General features: G+C 36.9%; 1 protein-coding gene across 1 annotated transcript in view; it reads right to left on the minus strand.

Moving 5' to 3' along the window:
* Positions 1–7,525: 7,525 nt before the first annotated feature.
* scarf2 (scavenger receptor class F, member 2) overlaps positions 7,526–15,677 on the minus strand; it is a 33,620-nt gene continuing 25,468 nt past the window's right edge. Inside the window, exons 10-11 of the mRNA XM_051893963.1 lie at positions 13,931–14,080; positions 7,526–10,744 (exon numbers count right to left, since the gene is read on the minus strand). Of these exons, the coding sequence (XP_051749923.1) occupies positions 9,642–10,744; positions 13,931–14,080 (1,253 nt within the window). The 3' untranslated portion in view covers positions 7,526–9,641. The remainder of the gene's footprint in view (positions 10,745–13,930; positions 14,081–15,677) is intronic.

Consider the following 15,677-nt stretch of genomic DNA (forward strand, 5'->3'; position numbering starts at 1 on the left):
TCAGTGTGAGTCCATGTGATTTTTCACCCAGCTTCACTCGTTCTCCAGGCATCTGGTTGCTAATATAGAAAAGTATTAGCACACCTCTCCACAACAGCATAGCATAACTCAGGCACTTGTCTGAATTATTTGTAGTTTTGGAACCTGTGTTTTTGACATTGAATTTAAAAGATAAACATTTACACAATTTAAAAGATAAATCATTTTTTGCCTGCAATTGAGCACAATGAATTGGAATTCACTAATCATCAACTAACTGGTGAGCAATGAATAAATCAAGTGCAGTAAATCATTTATTTTTAGCACTATGTCTCATTAACTGTATGATGAACTGCCCTGTTATCACCTCACATCAGTCAGACTTATATCACAGTGTGAGTCCAGCAGATTTAGCCTGTAATAATATATTATACACACACATGATCTCAGCGCTGCAGCTCAGTGGTGAAGAGCTGAGCTCAGCATCCAGTGGTTAGAAGCAGCGACACGCGCCAAGCGTCTTTCCAGTAATAACCCACACATGGCATGGACACGTATGCTGGGATTCATGGACCTCTCATGAAGCAAAACGGACAAAAACACAATGATAAAAGCTGATGCTAGAGTCTTTCATGGAGATCAGAGACATACAGTGACCACAAAAAAGTTTTTGGGCACAAATAAAACTGAATGTCATTGCATTGAATACAAAATATAAAACCTTTACTATTCCATCCATCCATCCATCCATCCAAGTCATACAGGTTTGGAATGACATGAGGATTGGTAAATGATGACATAATTTTCTCTTTTAAGTGAACTTTCCCTTTAATGACACTTCCTTCAATATTTTCTTATCTAATGCATTGACATTGAGATGTTTGACACCATAGCCATTTTTCCACCATCCGGCCAAACCGTTCTCGTTGCTTAACCGTTCCATTCCATGCCGATTCGGCCCAGCCAGTACGGATATGGTTTCATTTTCCACTGTGAGGTCGGCATGGCATGATTACAAATTCTGGGCCGAGAACGGTTTGTAATCGTGCTGTGCCGAACCAAGATTTAGTGGAAAATAACTGGAACCTTTCCTTACCATTCTTAGAATCATTCGGCCCAACGGTGGAAAAATGGCTTATATAAGCTTATAAAACGGTTAGTTGCTGTCCTTGATTCTGATTGGTCAATAGCTGTGTTTTATTCATGATAAAACACGGCTATGATTGCTTCACCCAATGGTTCTGTGTATCACTCCACAACACCCTTAGCAACTACTCTTAGCAACGTAAACTGTTTGTTCTCAATTTATATTGAAGCTTACTGTATTATGTAGATGAGTATTGTGAGAAAGAGATCGAGTGAGCGAGTTTATAACCTGCATTCAGATTTAGCATTTTCCTTCAGGTAAGTCATATGTTCATAATAAAAAATCTGTTTAAATGTCCGATGTATTATCTTGTCCTTTTAACAGTTAAGGGGTTTTCCCATGACTGACAGCGCTAGTCAAAGCATTTGTCAGTTGCGTCTTGTTCTGTGTTCATGACAATTCAGTCTTTTCAATGTAAAAGTCTTCTCTACTGACTGACACACTCATAAAGACAGTCTTTGCTGCCATCTAATGGCGTAATAATGTAACTTCTGTTGCTGTTAACGGTCAGGGACTATTTTTTTCTGGCGGAAGGAAGGCTTTTAGTGAAAGTTTACTTCATGAAAGTTGCATTGATACATATTTTTGTCTTTAATATTTGTATTGTGTGGTAACCATTTTATAAAAACAATAAGGTACTCGAGGCTAGTGCTGTATCGTGAGTAAGTCACGGCTGAAGGGGTTGCAGGCACGATACAGCGCAGCCTCTCGTACCTCATTGCTTACATAAAACGTTGTTATTGTTTGAATTACCCTGTAATAGTGTGTACATGTGATGGTATATGAATATGGTAATTAAAGCTTTGCATTACCATTTAATACTATCACTGCTTTTTTGTAACATAAATTTAGAATTGTTTAGAAGAAATAGGAAAAAAACAAAGGTGCGCAACCCATTTCGAGAAACCATGACACAAGAAGAAAGCTTGCTTTCCCACCTGGAATATAAGTATATGATTTATGTTATTGTTATGTAGTTGTCAGCCTTTATTATAGAATCATTTACTCTGGAGTCTGTCGCCCGCCGAATAGTCTGCTTCCTATGAAAAGCTGCTTAAACAGGCAGAGCAGCTCAGCATGTCAGCTTTCCAGAGCACCAGCATGGCTCCATTGAATTCTCAAAACTTACAGAAGTATGAAAAATTGCTTCCATTCTGTTTAGGGAAAAAACAAACAAACAAAACTCATTTCTCAGCCTCTTTCATGTGTAACTCAACCCTCTGCTTTTTTCTGCTTTGCATTGCAGAAAATATTTGTCTTTTTCCGCCTTAACTCATAAATTTCTTCCCCCCCCCCCTTTCACAAGAGCTGAAATCGCTACCAGATGTGGATGCAATCTGTCCCTGTTGTCATGACAACCGCTGAGTTCTGAACAGGCGTGTAGCTGCGGGTCCACTGGCTGATGTTCAGTGGCTCTGATGGTCCTGCTGTTTCTAAGGACCTGCCACTTTTGAGAGGTATGTTTAGACCGGCACTTGATTTGTCATATCTCCTTCTCCAAAATCTCATTTGTCTCTCTGGTCACAGATGACGGTCATAATATCGTAGCTTGGAAGCTATTTGTAAGCAGTAGCTTCTGAAATACTTGTTTTGTGAATACTTTGAGGAATACATTTTGATTCCTGGAAGAAGCGTAGTCTAAATGACTTTTCCAGGACTGGAGTGCTGTTTCAGTTGTAGTGTGAGGAATCGTGCCTGATTTTACAGGGAAAATTATGTGTGAATAATAATAATAATAATAATAATAATAATAATAATAATAATAATAACAATAGTAATAAATTCTCATTATTGTAATGTAGAAAAAATAATGGTATATTACTGAAATTGTTAAATATTTATATATAATGGCAGTATTTTTACTTCTTTTTAATTCAGTGCTGATTTTAAATACAAATCAGTGTATTTCAGTATTTTCTTGAGAATCTAATCAGAATCACTTATGAGAATAATTAAAATGATGAATGAAAAAGACCCTTAATAATGAAAAAACCTACTCAGAAGTAAAACATCTGGATGTATTGTAATGCGAATTTGGGAGGAATTTTATTTAAGCAAAATAAATGTATTACTCTTTGAGATAATTAGATTATTTGAGTAATATAATTTATTCATTCTTATTTCTCCCTTTTAATTTAGTATTACATTCCTGTACTTTTTTGGAGAAAATGCTTGATAGTCTTTGCTTTATTTTACTTTAGTTTAAGCAGACTTTTACCTAATACTGACTATATTTATTTATTTTACTTGATTATAATTTATTAATATAATTTAAGAAATATAATTCATTTTTTATTATATTTGAAATGTATAATTTCTCATTTTTGGAGAACATGCTTGATGGTCTTCATTTTACTTTAAGCAGAATTTCACCTAATAATCATCTTTATTTATTTATTTTACTTGATTATAATTTAATAATATAATTTGAGAAATAGAATTAGTTTTTTTTTTATATTTAAATTTATAATTTATAATTTTTGGAGAAAATGCTTGACGGTCTTCAGTTTATTTCAAGCTGAATTTCACCTAATACTCATTATATTTATTTATTTACTTGATCATAATTTATTAATATAATTTGAGAAATATAATTTTTTCCCCTTATATTTGAAATTTATCATTTCTATTTTTTAGAGAAAATGATTGATGTTCTTCAGTTTATTTTATAAAATACTCTATTTATTTATTTATTTATTTTACTTGATTATAATGTATTAATATAATTTGAGAAATGTTTTTTTTCTTATATTATATATATATATATATATATATATATATATATATATATATATATATACAGTATCTGAAAAAAGTGAGTACACTCCTCACATTTCAGCAACCATTTTGTTATATGTTCTCAAGGGACAATACTATAGAAATGAAAATTGGATATACTTTAGAGTAGTCAATGTGCAGCTTGTATAGCAGTACAGATTTACTGTCCTCTGAAAATAACTCAACATGCAGCCATTATTGTCTAAAGAACTGGCAACAAAAGTGAGTACACCCTAAGTGAAAACTGTGTCAAAACTGTGTCTAAAGTGTCAATATTTTGTGTGAGCACCACTGTTATCTGCCTTAATCCTCATGGGCATTTAATTCACCAGAGCTGCACAGGTTGTTGTTGGGATCCTCTTCCACTCCTCCATAATGACATCACGGAGCTGCTGGATGTTAGACACATGGCGCTTCTCCACCTTCTGCTTGAGGATGCCCCACAGGTGCTCAATAGGGTTCAGGTCTGGAGACATACTTGGCCACTCCATCACCTTCACCTTCAGCTTCCTCAGCAAGGCAGTTGTCATCTTGGCGGTGTGTTTGGGGTCGTTATCATGCCGTTCTGCTTCAGAATGTCACAGTACATGTTGGAGTCCATGTTTCCCTCAATGAACTGTAGCTCCCCAGTACCAGCAGCACTCATGCAGCCCCAGACCATGATGCTACCACCACTATGCTTGACTGTAGGCAAGACACAATTTTCTCTGTACTCCTCACCAGGGCGTTGCCACACATGCTGGACACCATCTGAGCCAAACAAGTTTATCTTGGTCTCATCAGACCACAGGACATGGTTCCAGTAATTCATGATCTTGGACAGGCTGTCTTCAGCAAACTGTTTGCGGGCTTTCTTGTGAGCCAGCTTCAGAAGAGGCTTCCTTCTGGGACGACGGCCATGCAAACCGACTTGTTGCTGTGTGCGGTGTATGGTCTGAGCACTGACAAGCTGACCTTCCGCTTCTGCAACCTCTAAAGCAATGCTGGCAGCACTCATGCATCTGTTTTTTGAAGCCAGCTTCTGCACCTGACGCACAGCACGAGGACTCAACTACTTTGATCGACCCTTGCGGAGCCTGTTCCGAGTGGAACCCATTTTGGAAAACCTCTCTCTATGACCCTGGCCACTGTGCTGTAACTCAGTTTCATGGTGTTACTGATCTTCTTATAGCCTAGGTCATCTTTGTGGAGAGCAACAATTCTTTTTCTCAAATCCTCAGAGAGTTCTTTGCCATGAGGTGCCATGTTGAACATCCAGTGGTCAGTATGAGAAGATTGTACTCAAAGCACCAAATTTTAACTGCTCTAATACAAGATCCACACATTTGTATGGTCCTGTCAAGCGGACAAAAACATGAACATGATGAATAGAATATAAATTTTAAATACAAGAAAAAAAATATATAATATATATTTTATATATAAAACCTCTTTCTCTCGCTCTCTCTCTCTATATGTATATTATATTGTGAGATTCACTTTTTTTTTTTTGGTAGTCAGATCCACCTAAACTATCATCACTCAAGGCTTTTTTAGGCCATATAGATACTTAAACAGAAGTTTGTATGTAATTGAACATTTAAAAGAAGCTCATGTCAGCAGTGGCATGACTTGGGAAATGTGTGCGCGTGTATGTGTGTCTGGATGCTTAAACTTCCCTGGTTTCAATTACTGATCACATGATCTTGCTCGTCTGTGTTGCCTTTTGCCCACGAAATCTTGGCTGCTTTCTTCAAGCCCTCCTCTCTTCTCTCTCTTAAAAAAAAAAAAAGAGTGAGAAGATGGAGTGCAAATACGCAGCGCATGATGCTTTAACTCCAGGGCCCCCTCGCACAGACTTCCAACTGTTCCTGTATGAAAGGGGCTGTTGTGCCAGTAGAGGAGCTCGCCAGTTCAGTCCTCTGGGCCCTTTAGATTTGATGAGCATATGACCACCGTTGCAACAGCTACCGCGACGAAAAAACCTCCCCATGATCCCCTGCTCAGAGCACAGAGGCAGCCAGAAGTCAGCGGAAACTGTAAAATATCACTTACTCTATGAACGGGAAAATGGATAGGAGAGAGAGAAATAGAGAGAGTAGAGTGTCATTTATAGACTAAATGAATCATCCTCACTCTTGTAGCATGAGATCTTTATTATCTCTAAATGATAATTATTCATTGTTATTTTGCTGGCCACATAAAAATTATCCTCACTCTTGTAGCATGAGATCTTTATTATCTCTAAATGATAATTATTCATTGTTATTTTGCTGGCCACATAAAAATTAACCAACATGGTAGATCAAAATTGACTATCAAGATGATTGTAATGTGCTTTTTATTTTTCCATTATTTGTCCTCCAAGTTTCATAAGCCGTTATGAAGCATTAGGCCAGTTTAGCACCCGCTCGAAAATGAAAATAATACTGATAATGCTGAGTTTGATTCATTAATTGATTCATCCATTTGAAAAGTTTGATTCATTTAAACAAATCACTGCTGTTGAACTGTCAGATTCAGTGAATCAGTTCAAAACACTGATTCAGCTATTCAGGAAGTCCCTGCATATTTTACATGCTTCAAAATATTTCAAAATATATATGTTGGTAAATATTGCATTATTATTATTATTATTATTGTGCATTCTTATATTTGTGTATATAAATAAAATGATTAAATGTCATTTCTTAATTATAATATATTATGTTCATTTAGTGGAAAACCGAGAAATCGCATCCCTCCTAAGAATCGGGTCTCCTTTAGGACCCAGGCGGTAATGCCTGATCAAAAGTTGTTATCATGATGTCTTGTCTAATTATAACCTATTTCACTATTGTATGATGTTTATTACATTAAGTGCACAAACAGCATGCTTAAAATATAAAATGAATGCATATGTATTGCATAATAAAACAAACCGGATATTGGAAACAAAAACATCTAATATAATGTAAGCTAAGCTAGCAGGCTAATCGGGTAGATGTATGCTATGCTAGTACATAAGCTAAATAAAAAAAAAAAACAGTAAGAATGAGAAATGCTTGATTTCACAACCTATAGCTTCAGTTATGTACTAGTATATGAACCATGTCATTTAAAAGACATTAATGGTCATTATAACGCATTTTAAACAATATAAATCATAACGTGATTTTTGCAGGAATTATAATCAGACGCTAAAAATACTACCCATTAAAACATCTGTTGAACCAATGGGATCACTTGGGGTCCTAAAGGAGACACGATTCCTGGGGGGACCTGGTTTTCTCACCACACCATAACTTTTGGCACTCTAGTGGTTAATAAACAGAACTGCATGCGTCTTGCGGAAGAACATTGTAGCCGGAACTACTTCTCTCTGTTTATGTCTATGACGAGTCACACAGGTACTGTGCTACTCTGCAGCGGTGCTGACCCGACCCAGTCTAAAATAGTCTGAATATAAAGTGATTCAGGATAAGACAAAACACGGTTTGGGAAATGGATTGGTGTTCATGCTCATTATATAATTTTTGAACACAAAAAAGTTACAGACAGCAGCTTTAAGGGAAAATATGTAAATATATTAAATACTATTAATGTCTTAAGTCACTATGTTGATAGATCTAATGAAGGGAGATCCATTTGATATCCGTACCCTTTTGATTCATGAGCTACAGGTTTGCTTTTATTTCAAATACGGTAACTGAACAACCACACAACAACAACATAGAAAGGTAAAAATCAAGACAAAATGAATGAACATAATGCGTGTTACTGATAATGCTCCTTGTTTTAAGGCTGAGCTTCAGTCAAGGCTCATGCCAAGGTCAGAGTAGAAAACCAAAAATCTGTTATTCATACTCCCATAAAGTCATATACTACAGTTGGAAATGTTCTGGAATTTCGTGCAAAAACATGAAAAGTTGTTTTTTGTCATAGGTCCCAAGTAATGAAAGGCGGTACGGAGAAGAGAAAAAAAAAAAAAAAAAAAAAAAAACTGAACATGGGGTAACATGCATAGATATCTCCCACCGATCTCTCACTGACCTCTGCATCATGCAGTTTATCGTTCATAAAAAACAATAACATCCACAGAGAAATGTGAAAAAGTTCTTTTGAGAGTAAACAGAAAGATATTTAAACATTAAAATCAAATGTACCTGATGCTTGCACATATAAAAAGAAATAAAATGTAATCAAATTTGAAAACCAGTTCATTTGACACACACACAAAAATATAAAAAGCAAAGATATAAGTTGTATAAGCACAGCTTACAAATGAAGGTAAAAATATTATTACAAAATATCTTAGCATGTAGAAAAATATAAGGTACCATATACGGGAATAGCAGTTACTGTACACCACAATCGAAAATCTGCCTTTTGTGAACCTGCTTACAAACTCAAAAATGCTGCAGATCGAACATTTAACCCTATGCTCTTTGTTCAAATATAACCGTCCAGTTATTCATGAACTCTTTTTTTTGCATTCTGCTGGTGTCGTCTTAAAAATATTTGCAAGTGCTATGGGGTTAGGGTTTCTGATAGCAAACTTAAAAAATAAACATAAGCTGTAGTCATGAGCCATTATTGTGCTCATTTTAACACAGGAAACGCATTGAACGCATGTCAATGCATTGAACTTCCTGCAACTTTATAGTCAAGAATTAATACTTAAGGTAATACCCTTTAATCTGACTTGTAGGTTGTATTATACTGGCATCTTTCAGGCGTTATGATTGTTTCTTTGGTAGGACAAATAACTATATTTAATGTATTATTGTGCTGCATAAACTTTCAGTCATGTACAGATAAGCATGTGATATTTGCAAGAAGGCATAAAAAGCATTACTGTTACTGGAAAAACAATAGTTTAAGTGCTTATTTTTTAATGCAAATATCACCAATATATGTTCGAAACTGATATTGATATCCCAGAGGAGAAAGGTTATATATTTGCATTTATTTTGTGTAACTTTTAGGACTATAATAGTAGATAGAAAGTCTGAATGCCAGCATACATGGACTAAAAGCCCTTAAATGTTAATTTTTTTTAAGAGTCTTTACCTAGCCTGAAAAAAAAAAAATAAAAAATGCATTACCGATTGTGGGTACTTTATGGAAAAAGGAAAACATCATCTTTTCAAGGGAAAAACTAGAGTTTAGATTCAGCAGCAAGGATAAATATCACTGTGGATTAGCAAGAACTATCGTTTTCAGCTTAAAAAGCACGATGCTAGGTAAAATACTGGTGAACGTGAACCAAATGACATGTCCTAGAAACCAAGCAGACAATTTACTTCATGACATCATTTACAAGGTATTGAATATACATATAAGGCCTGAGTGAAAATTAATAATGGCATCATTCTTCCTGTACCTTTAAAGTACCTTTGGTTCATTCTTTACACCAAGGAATACAGTGCTAAATACAAATTTCAGACACAAAAACCTGCAATCACGATAGCATTGGCAAATTCAAAACAATGGACGTTGAGTAATGCAAATGTAAAACTGAGAGCATACAAAATGAGCTTATTACATTAAATTCATTTACTCTTCCTTTTTAATACTGTACACAAGCCACGATGTTGTTTCCGATTCCGGGACTTCAAAGAGTTAACGAGAACCACAATCCTTCCAAATATTAAAACCTATAAGCAGCTCGTCCATTTCAAGAAAAATCCATCCAATTCCTAAATAAAATGTTTAACAAAGGTTAAGAAAAACTGTACGTTTATGTTCTCAAAAAAACAGACGCATCAAAGAGGATCTATTTGACAGTCTGAGGTGGCATAATGGCCGTCTTTGGAGTGGTTTTGCCTTCCGTCTCCAGTGTTCCCTCCTTTCCTTTCTTCCTCGGTGGTTTTTTGATGGGTGTTTTCTTTGGTGTGGCATCTCCTTCAACTCTGGTCCCATTAACCCCTTGTTTTTCCGGGCTTTTAGGTTCAGGAGATGAGTCTGAAATAGGAGCCACCATCTTCTGGAGGTTGCTGGAGGTGGGAAGAAGGGGCTTGTTGGTCCCAGTTGCAGAGCGCTTGGTCTTTTGAGGAGGGGTGGGTTTCTCTCGGTTGGCTTGAGGTGTTGAAACACCATTGGGTTTGATGCCCACCGTGAAACCCTCATTCCGATTAAGGCTTTGGGTCTTCTCCTTCAGCTGAGCTGCGAGTAGCGTGGCGGCCTCAGAGTTCATGTGCGGATGCATGATCTTTGGGCTCTTGGGTGGATCTTTGTTGGTGTCGATTGTTTTCTTGTCCGAGTGGAAGTTTCCAATCTTCTTCAGGGCATTCTGGAATGTTCCGTTGAGGTGCTCTATGGTATCCGAAGCTTTGTGAGATTTGCTTTTGCTTGGGGATTCGGGTCCATCTGCCTTCTTACTATCCTGATTCTTTTCTCTGTTCTTGCTCGACTTCTCCTTTGACCGCTGCTTCTCATCAGCCTTTCCAGAACCTTCTGAGTTGTTGTTCTTCTTGTCTTTTTGTGGTGATGGAGTCTGGCTTTGCTCTGTTGGGTTGGTTCCTGATGTTCCGTGGATCCAGGACACCTTCGGTTTGGTGGAAGGATCTGGAGGACGAGGTTTCGTCTTCTCTTTCGTCTTCTCTGGTGAGGCAGTGTCCTCCTCCTCTTTGGATTGTTTGGAAAGGCGGGCGACATGGGCGTAAACTGCTCCTATGGTTGACTCAGAACCACTGGTGGAGCCCTCACTGTCTGAAGACTTCAGGAGAGGCTGCTCGCTCCCATCGCTGACATACTGTTTTGTTGTTTCTCTTGTGTCTTTGAGGGACGTGTACTCTCCTGCGTCCTCATCATTGGGTGTTGATGATATTTCTTGAGCAGCACTAGAATTTTGCTTCTCACAGCTCTCGTTCATAGTCTCTGAAAAAGGTAAATGTAAGCGGTAAGTGGAAGAGAAAGATATCTCTAGTCTGTAGTAATGTCTTAGTTCTAATTGTTAAACATCTCAAAAAGACTATATAAAATTAAAAGAAAAACTGATTGGCCATTTCCTGTGTGATTTAATGAACTGAAAGTAATATCAGCCACAATTTTTATTTAACACCTCTGTGTTGACATTTGTCATTGTTTGATCAGTCTGCAGAATATTACAAAATTTTTGTTCCAAATTATTCCTCATATTTTGAATTTCAGGGGCATTTTTGTCACTTTCGTTGCTGTATTATTAGTTTAGTTGTTTAGTATATATACCAGTGGCGAGGGGTGACTTTTTTAACCGGGTATGCTGGGTCATGTAAAAAATGTAGCCGATGCAGTTACGTTGAATGGGTTTATAGCTAATAAGCGAGATGCTCGCGTTCTCTCTAGACATTGTTAGTTTACTCAACATGCGCAACATGCGAAAGGTGCGTTTGCAAAATATGCTGTATTTTTGTAAGTCCGCTAGGTGCCGCTAGTGTCACAGAAACGACATACTTCACCTTTAAACGTATCAGTTTAGGACACAGATCTAAATCAGACAAGACAAATAAGAAACACCATGGCGTTAATTTAAATGTATGCCAGATGTACTTTTTAAATTAATAATTAAAAATAAGTATAACATAATTAGTATTAGCAGCCTATTATAAATAAAAAATAAAATGTAATTATAATAAATATAAGTAGGCTATAATAAATAAAAATATCATTATTCTTTAAAAAATAAGTTGAAATTATGCAAACTGATGAAATTAACAAACGCACAGACTATCGATTAACATCCTCTGATAGGCCTAGTTACAGCAAAGAACTTATACTTCTATACTCTTTGGTTACAGTAGGACTGTCTTAAACAATTTTTCATAAAAAAAATCCCTATAGAGAAAATTAAATATTATGAAAATATTTTTAGTTATGATTTTTTTTCCCATTTGGTTAAGTCTAGTTAGTTTTGTATCAAATACAATGTGATTTTCGGTGATCGAGATCTGGCAGCAGCTCATTTTTCCTCTTGGGCAAGCTATCTGCTCACAGCTTATCCTGCTTATGAAATCCGCCATAGGCCAGCAAACCAATGAGAACACGGGACAATGATGACGTTCCATAACAAAAGCGCGAAGGCGCAAAAGCTGCTGTAGATCAGCTTACCCGGAAGTCTCCGTAACTGGCAGATTTAAAGAAAATCACTGTCGTTTGGCAAATAAATAAATTATGAACAGTTACATACGCATTGCCAATCATGTAGGCTTTATGGTACATCTCAAACAAGGGTTTTTAATAGTAATTTATAATGTTAATATTAGTTGCCGAGCATTCGCAGCTTATATGGACCGCACGCCACTGATATATACTACTATAGTATTTATTCATATTTTTAATTACCTTTTATTTTTATATTTTATTTATATTATATTATATTTTATTTATATTTATGAAGTTTTTTTTTTTTAAATAATTTTATCTACTTTTGTCATTTTTATTAGTTTTTTAAATTTCTGTTTAGCATTCTTTTTTTTTATTTCAGTTTTAGATTTAGTAATTGTAGTACTTAACACATTTTATTTAATTTTTTTAAGGCAACATTTCTAATTTTCATTTACATTTTCTAACACTGTTTTGTTGGCATTTTAACCCTGATTTCCTGGTCATTTCTGAACGGGCAGTATACACTATATAGCAGGGCTCGTCAAGTAGTTTCATTCAAGGGCCGGATTATAAAATCAAATGATATTATATTATGATATGTTAAATAGGCCTATAAAAAAACACCTAAACACAGGTAAAATACACCTTAACAAAAACATGAATTATATATTCCCCTACCCACCTAATAAATATATTGCAATATAAATAGCTATAACATAGTTTTCAATATAAATATTCCACATTTCCACAAACCATTGCAAATTACAACAATTCACTCATGGTAAATGTTTGTAAGGGTGGTGATTTTGGGGTTTAAAAGTCTTCAATCTTCATTCATGGCACAGTGTTTCTCCTGTTTTCCTCATCAGCCTTGTTGGGAATGTTGAGGCTGTTTCATCCGATTTAAAACTAGTTTAATTATCGAGTGATTTGTGGTTTGTAAACGAGAGGTGTGTGTCAAATTGAAACACTTCACACTAGATGTCCCAACGCTGTTTATTCCTGGTCCCGGATACCATTATTAAACGCGGCTCCTTTAAGCTTTCGTTCTGTTATCCACTGGGCCGTGCTGCGTAGTTCAAAGTAAACTAGTGAAACACATGAAAACAGTGCTATTTGTTCTGTATTTGTTGTTAATGGCCGAGAAACAACTTCAGATGATTCAGTGACAGAGCGGTCCAAACGAATCCAAATCGTTTCAGATCGTTATGCAAGCGCGTTTGGCCAATTCATGGAAGAGAAAGTCAACAGAAATACGGGACACACATAATAACTGCTGAAATATTTGCATGGAAAACGTTTCTCAGGAGTGTGCATGGTACGAACAGTGTGTATATAGCCGTACAGCTGCAGGCGCCACTGCAGCCACATATCTAACCAAATTTAGCCGCACCACCAGGAAAAGAGGAGGGAGATTGGGGTGCCCGCGGGCCAGATGAAGATGACTGGCAGGCCGGATTTGGCCCGCGGGCCGCCAGTTGACGAGCCTGCTATATAGTGTGCATTATTCAGAATGTACAGTATTAAGCCAGTATTTGAACATAAACTTTGACTATACTGATCTATATTTAAAAACAACTAACCGAGCAGAGCTTATTAAATAAACATCTAGAACAGAATAATGAGCACTCCTAAAGATTATTGTATGCGTATGACCAGATAGAAACACCACAACTGCACATTATCATGGAAAAATGCTTGAGTTTTTTTCCTTAAAATGCTTTTATATAAGTTTTCCAGCAATCTCCCACACCACTGTTTCTGTAGAAAGTCCTGAGTCACATCCTGAAAGCTTTGCATCTGCTGACTTGGCCATTTATAGCGTGTTTTAACTCAGTGCACGTGATTTAAGCACCCAGAGGCCAAGTGTTTACCACAGAATGGGGTCATTTAATAAAATTGTCAGGAGATTTCTTAACTCCCTCATCTATTTTCCATGTTGCACAAACAGATGGCTTATCTGCGCTAGTTTCCGCTCACCTTCGTGGGGTATGCAGTAAACAGGCCCATCTTCGCTCGTCTCGAAGGAAGAGAAGGACTCCTGGGAAGACCATGATGGAGAAGGCTGGTCCACCACGGAGGGCGGCTCGATAATACTGTTGAAGGTGTTTTCAGGATCGTGGTGGGTGACTAAGGGTTTGGACAAGAGGAAAACAAACATAGAGGTCAGGTCAAATCAGTGGAAGAAGGCTCCCTGGGTTCCACAACACACAAAGGCTCTTTGACTACATATGTGATGATGTTAGGCTCTACAGTCTGCATTAGTGACCGACAAGGACAAATAGTGGAGTGTGGATAATCTGTATGAAAGCCAGCATTGACAGCACATGAGTGAAACACTACACTTCAAAGCACGCTACTGGAATGTTCTGCGAGATACTGAAGACCTAAGAATTTAGAGTGGTAAATTGGATTATGGTTAGGGTTAGTACTGCTAGTTAGAGCTGGTTTGGTGCTGGTGGGCCAACATAGCCATGTTGTTTAGCAGTATATGATCAAGCATGATCTAACTGGTCAACCTGGTTTACGTGGTTTTAACTGGTTCTAACTTTTGTGACATTAATCTCATGAAATGAAATCACATTTCCCCCCCAAATTCTTATTTATATTTAATATATTAATATTTAATGCCTCCAGATGTACTTTTCAAAAGAAAAAAAAAAAGTGTATGTATATATATATATATATATATATATATATATTTCCATTAGTCTCAAAGAATAAATTCTTTAGATAGATAGATAAAACTGTACAGTATAGTGTAATACATTTTTTTTAAATAAATAAAACAGTATTTTATAAAATTCAGTAAAAAAAAAAAAAAAAAAAAAATACTACGTAGTTTTAAATTATATGTACTTTTTAAATGTGTGTAGCCATTCCGAGCAGGATTTGAACCGGCATGAGAGGCGGGCGTACTAATAAGGTCGGTAAAGGCTGCAGCCTCTAGCGTCAGTCGCTAGCGCGCTTCTTGAGATCAGAAGAGTGAGGTTTACATGCACAGCTCTTACTGGCCTATGTTACACTCACTACCATCCGGGTCACGGTACCAAATTTAACCCCTCCGGTCCTAACTGCCCCACTCTGAGCGGGACTCAAACCCGGGTCACTGGCATGGGAGGCAGGTGCGCTAACAAGGAGGCACCTGCTTCCCATGCCCAAGACGCTCGGAGTCTTTTCAACAGATGTTTGTGTTGGATTCTTTCAACAACAGCTTGTAAGGAACGGAAAATGCGAAGTTATCACAAAAGTTTACAAATATACAGTGGTAAATTTTTGCCCTGTTCTCCTTCGTGGGACTGTGGTCCTAATGAAGGTCACGGTGGTTTTCAAGAGGCCGCTTCCTTCCGCCCACTTATACAGTATGTGATGATGCATTCATGCTGACTTAGAAAAGATGGTCAGCTCAGAATTCCTGTGGCTTGCTGCTCACATCTCCTCTCAGCCAGGAGGAACTAGAGTAGATGCTAACCACATTTTCTTGGCCTGGTTACGCCTCTCTCACACTGCTCTTTTGGCTATTTGGCAGTGCAAAACCTTCCAGGCAAGATCAGAAAATCGCTTTCAAGTCAACATGCATTCAAGACTGACTTCATTTACTTAAGTTTGTATACATGTTCTTTGTCTTATTATGCATGATTTTTCAATTTAATATAAGTTTCTCTGTCTCTGAAACAACTTTCCTTTTCAGGTGACATCACCAAGCCCACTTATATTTTAGCGCCTC

The sequence above is a fragment of the Ctenopharyngodon idella genome, chromosome 5 (genome assembly GCF_019924925.1).
Source record: "Ctenopharyngodon idella isolate HZGC_01 chromosome 5, HZGC01, whole genome shotgun sequence".
In the NCBI taxonomy this organism is placed as follows: Eukaryota; Metazoa; Chordata; class Actinopteri; order Cypriniformes; family Xenocyprididae; genus Ctenopharyngodon; species Ctenopharyngodon idella.